General features: G+C 36.9%; 2 protein-coding genes across 2 annotated transcripts in view; one reads left to right on the top strand and one right to left on the bottom strand.

The window, feature by feature from the left end:
- Positions 1-5,195: 5,195 nt before the first annotated feature.
- LOC143357615 (cysteine-rich PDZ-binding protein) lies at positions 5,196-6,483 on the bottom strand. The gene is made up of 2 exons (XM_076794126.1): positions 6,319-6,483; positions 5,196-6,076 (listed from the first exon to the last, which is right to left on the bottom strand). Exon 2 carries the CDS (start codon positions 6,049-6,051, stop codon positions 5,749-5,751), a length of 303 nt encoding a protein of 100 aa, XP_076650241.1. The 5' UTR covers positions 6,052-6,076; positions 6,319-6,483; the 3' UTR covers positions 5,196-5,748.
- Positions 6,484-8,264: 1,781 nt separating this feature from the next.
- The window catches only part of LOC143358341 (uncharacterized), a 37,053-nt gene continuing 35,329 nt past the window's right edge, over positions 8,265-9,988 (top strand). Inside the window, exon 1 of the mRNA XM_076795410.1 lies at positions 8,265-8,404. The gene's annotated coding sequence lies outside the window, so the exon portion shown is untranslated. The remainder of the gene's footprint in view (positions 8,405-9,988) is intronic.

Genomic DNA, 9,988 nt, shown 5'->3' with positions numbered 1-9,988 from the left:
ATAACTTCTCATTATTAGAAATATTAAATTGTTATGTTTTTTAAATATAGCTGAAGCTTTCGATTAATGTTAACACGATGATTCTAAGCAATCGTAAACCAACCGGAATAATGATTTACAGTAGGTCCTCATACCTCATACTGCATTTTTTTATTATAATTGTACAATGAAGATAATTGAGATATATTTCTTATTTGTAGTCATTGTAAAGAATAGCTTCCATTTGGTATTGTCACTTTTTAATCGAAGTACTTTTGAATGGAATTTTTATTCAAGTTCATTGATTATAACATATAGAATCCTATATTATATTTCTTAATTTGTTATTATATTTTGCGATCGTATTGAGAGAATAATAAATAATGATATTCTATTAATTCTAATTTAAACAAATAAGTACAATTTCCATACTGTACAACTCAAAACTACTTGTATCTTCTTGTGAACTTAATTACATAGTTAAACGTTCTGGTCAATTGTAAATAAATCCTTTGAAAAGAGCCGACACACTTAAACTAATTCGATGTTTATATATATGGAAGCCATCACTGCGCGTTACCTCATAATAGATGAACAAAATTCAAAGGTAACAAACATCAATAGTCAGTAGTCAACACTCAACTACTAACTTGATGTTTATACACCATAGATACGTTATAGTTAAGAATAATGTGACAATGTATATGAAAGCAATATCTAGTAATTTAATACTCGTAGTCAAAATTATCTGACTGCAATACACACCATTATATTACAAGTGTATTAACAATTTGTTATGTCAGGTGGCTAGTTTATTTCAACAACATATGCATCCGAAGATTATTTAAGATGAATTGCATCAGGAATTAAATGTCATTAATCTAAAAGGACGATTCCGACAGAACCTAATGTTCGACAAATGAACTATTCAATAAAAAATATATTGTAAAACTTGGCTCGAAGGCCAATACAATACTTGGAAGAATATCATTATAATAATTTAAATTTAACTAACACATTACGAACGTCCAGGGATTAATCATTGTTTATAAGTTTAAAAGCAAGTAGCTGCATAATGTTTATAAATATTAGGGACTATGGCAGTGTACCTCGGAGAACGAGTGCGACTCGGAATGCGATATTGTTGGGACATGTGCGATTTTTGGTACATACATAAGTGATGCTCACGCAGTTTGATCGACACCAACTCAATGCGAAACATGAAGGTGTACAAATAATTGAAATCATTTTTAACTTTGTAAAAATATAGATCCCTACGGGAATGGTCGTTATGGCGCTCGAAATTGTTAAGTTGTAGTTTAGTTTAAGTTTTAGTGGTACGAAGCAGCGGATCTAATAATGTAACGCTATGAGGTGGCGTTATTATTATATAAAAATGTTGTATGATATCTTTATTACTTGATTAACATACTGTCGTTATACATAAGAAATAAATATGACAATTGAAATTATTGTCATTTTTAAAATGCAATATAATATTTTTTTTAAGAAATATATTTTCAATCACCTAACATATCCACTATATATTTCTGTTAATTAATTTCTATGAAATAAATTATCTCGTACTAAGAGTTTTGCTAGGTTAAAGTTACAAATATAGGCTTTATTAAAGTGTAAATTTGTTTTGCATATTGATCATCTGAAATATTTCGAAATATTCCTCCAACTGTGCCAGTGCTTGTAGAAATTCTCTGTTTAAACTCGGCATGAGTGCAAGAAACACGGTTTAACTATTCCTTCAGATAATCTCAAAATTGTCTAGAAGTTCTCTCTACAACACATCATCTTTTTTATAAGAAGTTCATTTGAAAGTTAAAGTGGCAAGAAGTCGTTAATAGTCGCAGAGTCCTCCATTTTAAGTAGGCTGTCGCCTCCAGATCGTATGGCCAGACGACCGCATAGATTTTGTACACAGGTTTGTCTATAAGTAAAACATGAAAACAAAGTCTACAAATTTATAAAGTTAATTATTCATTTCACAGCTCATTACTCTAATTACGTAACTTTTTTTATATACTTCACAGTTATCCATTATTTAGCAAATACAATCGATGGTCTACCAAACAAATATGGTTTCCATATTTCGTCAATTTTTACACAGTTTATCTATTTCATACTACTTATTTTATTCAATGAATGAACGAATGAATAAAACTTATTTATTATTTATTTATTTCATTATAAATGAAGCAGATAAAAATTAAGTAACTTCCAGGGGGTGTATTCCGACCAATTTTCTATCTTCAAAACTAATCATTTTTTGTTTAAAAAGTTAAAGTTGACCTTCAGAGATCCTTCATGCGTCCACAAAAAATGTTCCACATTTTGTTGATTTTGTTGAATTTGGATTTCTGAGGTACAGAAAATTAGGGTACACGGTGCACAAAATGGAGGCTGACACTAAGAACTAGTTTTTATTTCAGGCATGACCCAACTGATCTCGGTGTCTATTCGACGAGGAGAACAAACGAGATAGAACGGATGCGAGCAAGATGAAGCAACAATGAGCGAGACGCGATCTCTTACCGCAGCCTGCAGACAGATAGCGAGAGCAAACAAAACAATGTCAAAAGTAATGTCAGTGGACAACCGCAGTCCCACCAATAAAAACTTCTGCCAATGGACTCGTGTACTGTCCAAAACTTGTCTACATCCGAAGAAGAAAATATCTTCGCTAATTTTTATGGTGAAAACGTTTTGCCACGGCTTAGCGAGAACCTAACGAATCTAAAATCTAAAACTCTAATTTCGGTTAGCGGATGAGTCAACCTAAGCGATGGGCTTATCACTCTCAGCAACCAGCTGCCGGTCGCACGTGATGGAAGGGCGCTGGAGCGGATTAAGCAAAAATGGTGGTGGGGATGTCTGCGCGAGCACTAATCCGTGGTGGGAAGGGCGCACTAGTCCGTGGAGTGCCGTGAACGGCATACCGTCTGAAATTTCTGTATCCGCTATTTCGATTTCACTCGGCGCTTCGATACGAGCATCCGTCGTCTGCTGATTTTCGCACAAAAACGTACAGATAATGACCGTCCGACTCGATATCGAAAAGCGTTGTTCCATGCGAAGGGTACGATTTTGAATAGCTCTCTACGGTACATTGCACGTCTCCCGCAAAAGAGTGCCCATCGTTTATCGCAACGATGGCTGCTGAACGTAACAGCTCGTACATTGTCCTCTCGCTGCAGCAGCGTTTGGAAGTCCTACGGAAACTGGAGTACGCCGTCCCGATAAGCCAGCTCGCAGCGGAATACGGGGTCAGCATCGCGACCATACATCGCATCAAAAAGAACGGGCTCCAGCTGCAGCAAAATTCGGAGACTTCCGGGAAAATCCGGAAGAGGATGAGGAAGCCGGTGTTGCACGAGCTGGACGATCGGTTGTACGCTTGGTACTTGGAACAACGAAGGATCTGCGACCGCATCACGGACTCTCAATTTCACAAGAAAGCGTTGGAGCTGAATAAACAATTCGCTGGTCCGTCGACGTTCACGGCGAACAAGGGGTGGATATGGCGTTTCAAGAAACGCCACGGTATAGCGATCTCGAAGATCGCTGCCGCGAACGAGGACGCGGACGTTGCCACGAAGGCGGAGGAGGAGTTCGTTCAAGGTTTCCTCTGGCGGATCGAAGAGGAGAATATAGAGTTCGAGCATGTCTACAACATGGACGAGACCAGGCTGATGTGGAAGACACTGCCGCCGAGGGTGCTGGCCCACACCGGCGATAAAAATATATTAAATAATATCCAAACGGACAAGGTCACCGTGGGAGTTTGCGCGAACGTCACCGGCACCCACAAGCTTCCGCCGCTGTTCATTCACCAATGCGAAAACCCGAGGGCCCTGAAGCATTTGAATCAAGAGGAATTACCGGTCGTCTATAAGACCCAGAAGAACGGCTGGATAGACAAAGACGTGTACGACGACTGGTTGGAGAACCACTTCAAACCAGCCGTAAGAAGACGCCAGTTCGAAAACGGATGTTACGGGAAAGTACTGCTGCTGATCGACAGCAACGATGCTCACATTCTAGCGAAACCGTTGGGCATAAAAGAGGAGGAGGACAACATAGAGGTCGTGCTTCTTCCCACGGACACGAGATCGACCTTGAACCCAATGGGCCAAGGGATAATTGAGAAGCTGAAGGTGACCTTCCGCCACTCGATGTTGAAGAAGATTTTAGATTTTCCTTACAGAGTCACTCAGTTCTACTCGGACTACGATCTGAAGGATTGCATCGATATGGTAACCGAGGCGTGGAAGAACGTGTCGCCGGTTACCATTCGGGATTCATGGCAAAAGATTTTAGGGAACAAGGTGAAGGAGGAAGTCGCCGTGAAGGAAGAAACATGCGGCTACGAACTATCGAGCGTCGCTGGTATACGAAATACAGTTAGCGCGATCGTTGGGACAACAATTAGTCAACAAGAAATTGAAGACTGGCTTTCGTCCTGTGAGAAAGGGGAGGGAGATCTGGACCTGAAATGCGAGAAGACATGTCCGGATCGGAAGATTCCTTCCTATCTGGAAGAAGAAGAAGTGGAACGAACGTTTTCGAATTTACTGCTTTGGTCGTTAAATCAGCCCGAGTTTATTAAGTTGCAGATACAAGTTCTAAAAAAGTATTACGAAGAAATACAGAAGCAAAGTGGTCACAGTATACTGGAATAAAGCCGATTTTTTATTTGTTTATGACTCTTTTATCGAACCTCCTCCCTTAGATAATAACTAGATCAAAATAGCTAATAAGTTACTTGTATTCAATTCAAAATTGATACTCTGTAAACGTGTAAAGTAACATTGTGCATTATATAAATACGTATGTACATACTACATGTAAAGTTCTATAAGTATTTTAACTTCTTCAGGGACGAATTTTTTAAAAGTAGAAAGAAGAGGTGTACATAATAATTTTGTTCTGCTTAGAACACTTTTATTTGAAAAAGAAAATAAACGTACATATGTGTACCAATGTGCCTGAGGAGGTTAAGAAATACTTAAATGTAAATTGTAAATTATTTTCACTTTGTATGTTTTATATTAAGAAATTGTATAGAGTACAGATTGTAGACTGATTGTATATTCAAAGATAAATTCACTTATACAAGTACAACTGCCGTTTCTCAAAGGTGTTTTGTGATACCATCTAATATTATATATGTACATCAGATTATTTTAACGAAATAAATCTCATTGTATTAAACAAAAAATGATTTTATTACAAAATGATTGTTAAATATAATACATTTGTCAAATCCGTATAACATGAAAATATTTGTTCGAGTCTTACAAATCAAGTAGCTCTCTAACTTAATGTTTTCATTTCTTATGGGATTGTCACGTATACCCAAAAATATTTTATGACTTCAACTTACATTATAATAATACTTACAACTATTTCATATAAGTAACAAAAGTGATAATATGTAATTATACTTAATGTGCCTTTTATAGTTTATTTGTAAATCATAGTTTTGTGTCAAATTGACAAGACTGAATTTAATAGAACATCACATTTTAATTTGTACAAGAGCTATAATAGCTATTAGCTAGTACTTAAATATATTGTTATAAAATGTAATCTTGTCTTGGATATTTACAGTCTATAATTTGAAAAAAATATATTCTTTCCTGTAAAATTATATGTGATACGTATTCGCTTATGTGTTCTTAATAATAACATAATGTTTAGCTCGTTATCGAAGTGGTCTATGGCATTTAAACTTAAGCATTTCTTTGCAATGCATTAAGTAGCAGACTGTTTGTAATTTTTTGTACTCATCAACTTTTTACCGCACATTGCACATATAGCTTTCTTATATGCGCAAGATTGACAATAATGGGATCCAACTTGATGTACCTTTTGTCTACATATTCTACAAGTCTCAAATGTAGCAGTATACGGATTAAACCTTGCTTTCCCCGCTGACAGTGCTTTATTTTCTCCAACTTTACGTCCTCCACTCTCTACAGTATTTCTTGCGCCGCTTTTCCATGGATCTGGAGTTATAACTTTTCCCAATTTTTTTTCACACTTCTCGCAAACCATTTTAGATCACATTCAAAACTCCACTCTGAAATGTGAAATAAGTTGCGCATATTAGATTATTGTAATACACTTGTACAAACTTCTAAATATTACTTTCTGAAGATTATACAATTTTATATAATCGATACGAATTTTCCTAAACAAACACTTTCGCAAATCAAATTCGTCATAAGCAATATTTAATTATCTTACTATTTTTTAAATGTACAACAAATGTAAATATTATGCAATTCAAATAAAAAACGTAAGTGACAGCAAATACTTAACCTCAAAAATACTGTCCCCCTATATTGCAAAGAGTAACATGTACTAACAATTATAGTACAGTGGTAGTCGATTTTCCACAAAATACTATGAACGTCGCTACCAGATGGCGCACTATTATTCGTTTTATGGGGTTTGGTCCACAGTCGGAGTCATCAGTGCAGGATGCTCCCAAAATTTGTAAACAATTTTAAAATTACAGTCGAAGATAGCATACAAAAAAGAAAGCTATTCATCAAATAGTATATTCTATTTTGCGATGCTACATAAATTAACAAGAAAAATGTATTCAGCTAGCCGAGATTTAAACGAAGAAATGTTAAAATAGACTACGAAACAGATCACAAGCGAGAATCTTTAACAATTTGTAGCCCTCTAGTGGCGATCAAAACACATTGTCAACCACTTCATCAATAAAAACCACGTATTGATGCATGTGTGTCTCTATGAACCACATGCAACTTTAACACTAAACCTACCGACATTTCATGTGTACCTAATCCTACTATGAGCGGTCAAATGACCGCTTCAAAAAAAAATATGTATCTTAATATAGAAAGAGATTTTAGCCAATTAGATAGTAAACAACCACAATGTAAATATTAACCGTAACCTTTTCTTTTATATTCAATTGTAATCGATGTGGTCGCTAATGACCTAGCTGTTAATGCGACCACTTTAAAATAAACGATATATTATTATTATTATTATTAAAATATTTTTTCCTATTTAGAAGTTTTATTTACATTTATGCATTTTCAGCATATTCAAGTCAATAAGTTACGATACAGTAACGTTGTATACAAGAAATTCTAAACGAAATTTAAAAAACGGTCATTTGACCGCGCGTAGTAGGTTTAGTTAACTTTCTGTTCAACGTACTTATACATACTGTGTTGCCCGTGATGTTTATATAATAGAACTTGATTTTATAAAATACAGATTATTTAGATATAAATTTCAACGATAGTATATGTAGCAGTGTTTCTAAAATTGTTTCGATTTAATTTAGATTCGAATAAGAATAAATATCTACAAAGTGATCAATTCTCGAAATATTCCGTTAATATAAATAAAATAAAATTTATAAATTAAAAATACACGAGTAAAATGAACAAACTGATTGAAATAACAATGTTTCTCATAGTTCATACTATACACTGGCAGTCACAACAGTCACCTACTCTCCTTTATCCACTCTAGGGTTGTAATATTCAGGTGGTCAAAATGGGTTGGACAAGTATGCCGTTTGTACGTGTTTATATTTATTTAGGAACATGAAACAAGTGAAACATAGACTCCCAAAAATATATCAACAAACTTGTACATTTTTATTACAGATTATAAAGTAGATTATAAAGTAGATTTGTTTCACATATTGGTACATACTCTTTCTAGAGTATATATCCTTGCAATGTGTCCGTTTTTATTGAACCAGCCTTAATACAATATCCATCCACTTTAATCTTTCAAGATTAAAAACAATATAAATTATAAACGGCTATACCATTAGCAAACTTTAACCTAAATGCTACTTATCATTTCGATTTCTTTCTTATCACGTTATCGAGATGATAAGTTCGCTGCCTGATCAACGTTTCTGTGCGCTACGCACGAGCATAAGTCAACAAACATCAATCGGCCCGTAATTTCCCGTTCGTCTCTTTTCAACGCAAACAATCGTAAATCTTCCATTGTTCGCCGTGTGGACGGCCTAAAGCGGTCGATTAGCGAGACAACTGAAAACTGGAATTCTCTCGCATAATGAATTCCACGAATTCGAGAATCGGCGCTGAGTTTCGGCGCTTTGATATGAGTCACACGATCAACCCTCTACCCGAAATCGGTGAGCGATGCTGCGTTAGGGGCATTCGAGGGTTGAGGGGGGATTAGGGGAAAATTTGACGCTAGGGGTGGCGTACAAGCGCGGGCGCCATCTACTCGTTCAGTGCTCGACTATCGTCCGAAGGCCTGTGTACTCGCGATTGTATTGCCAGATTATTGCGACATTTCATGTGACAATTTGATTCGAGTGTATCGTGCCATAGAACGGAGTGACCAGTGCACGCTGTAGAACGGACACAAAAAGGTAACTCGACACGATCCCGGGTTCTCCGCGGTTTCCGAAGACGTACATTGTTCGGGTGGCTGCCATCCTCGATGCCAGACACGCGTTAACATGTTGGATCGATTTCTCTTTCTCAGAAGTCGCGGATACGACGGGAGAACTCCGGTGGAAGACCTGATTACGGTCGTCCACCGTTTTCTCGCCAACGAAATCCGAGAACCGTTCCCGTCTACACCCTGTTCCCCGTTCTATTTCCTCGAACAAAGCGAGCAAAGCGTATCGAGGCTCAAGTTGAGTCACCCTCGAAACCCTCTCGATAGACGGACGCCTACGACCCGGAGCCTTTGCTTCTGTTTTTCCCAACTGTTTTCCACTCGAATCGACGAAATCTGTTGTCGCCTCGGATCCCCGCCTCCGAGAAATATTATATTCCCCGTGTCCTCTGTTTTCGCACAGAGACGGGATTCGACCGATTTTCTCTCTTCCGATTTTTTCGAAGGCCGAGGCTGTCCCGACTCGCAAAGTAAGGTTCGGTCCGATATCGTACGTGTACCCTGCGTTTAGTGTCAAACTGACACACTATACTCTACCGTACGTACGTACGTCCACGGTGCTCCCCTTCTCCGAGCGGAACAACCGATACGTTCAATTTTTCTTTTTTTTTTTCGAATATTTTAGACCCGCACAATGCCCTCGAGGTTTGCCCCTTCATTTTGGAATTTCACGTTACTTTCGGGCTTATTGTCCGTTGCCAGAAGCGGACGCGTGTAGAGGTACGAGGGCAGACATTTTTGGATTCTTGATCGATAATCTTTACACGATTAACGGAATTTTGGACTTGGTCCATACTGTGGGCATTCTATTCCGAGTATTGGTGCCCTTTTGCTGTTGGACATGATACGTGACGATTGGTACCGATGAGATTAGTATAAAATTTTATACTGTTGTTAGCATTGTAGGATAGTTGAGGGTTGAATAGAAAAGAGAGAGACAGAGAGAGGATTTTAGTATACTTACAGATTACATATTATGAGGATTTATTGAATGGATGTATTCATTATTTTATGTTAGTATTCTGATAGAATTTTATCGCACAGCTTATTTTAGTTAACAAATTATTTTGTGTGTACCGTCATTAACGTTATTTACACTCGGTTTGGTAGACTAATGTGAATGATTGTAATGTAATTTTTTATTATACACCGCAGCTATGACGTTTTAATCGTTTCGCAAATGAAGGGACACACATGTACACGAGACGTGACGTTTAAAGTGGGACGAATGTCAAACATTTCCTTCGCGTTTTACGTTTAGCGTAACAATATTGCCATTATAATAAGTTCATAATCTAAAAGAATGGAGAACAGGAGAATTATTTGTACTTTGAATCATTTATACTTTTGCGCATTTCTGTTCCATTCCGGAATTAAAAATAATAATTCTTATATACACATTCGTCATGAAAGTGAACAAAAAATATATCAAATATAGCATTTACCTTCTTCTGATGTTGTTCTTGTTAAGCGCTGACAATGTTATTTATTAATTCTTAACTATATGGGGTAAGGAACCCAATTACCGTGGGGTGTACCAAGTACCAATATC

The sequence above is a fragment of the Halictus rubicundus genome, chromosome 10 (genome assembly GCF_050948215.1).
Source record: "Halictus rubicundus isolate RS-2024b chromosome 10, iyHalRubi1_principal, whole genome shotgun sequence".
NCBI classification, from domain to species: Eukaryota; Metazoa; Arthropoda; class Insecta; order Hymenoptera; family Halictidae; genus Halictus; species Halictus rubicundus.
The sequence above is the reverse complement of the archived record's forward strand: the minus strand, read 5'-3'. Positions and strand labels throughout refer to the sequence as shown.

Excerpts from the sequence above, each read along its gene's own strand:
- LOC143357615 (XM_076794126.1), bottom strand. The coding sequence starts at position 6,051 with ATGGTTTGCGAGAAGTGTGAAAAAAAATTGGGAAAAGTTATAACTCCA.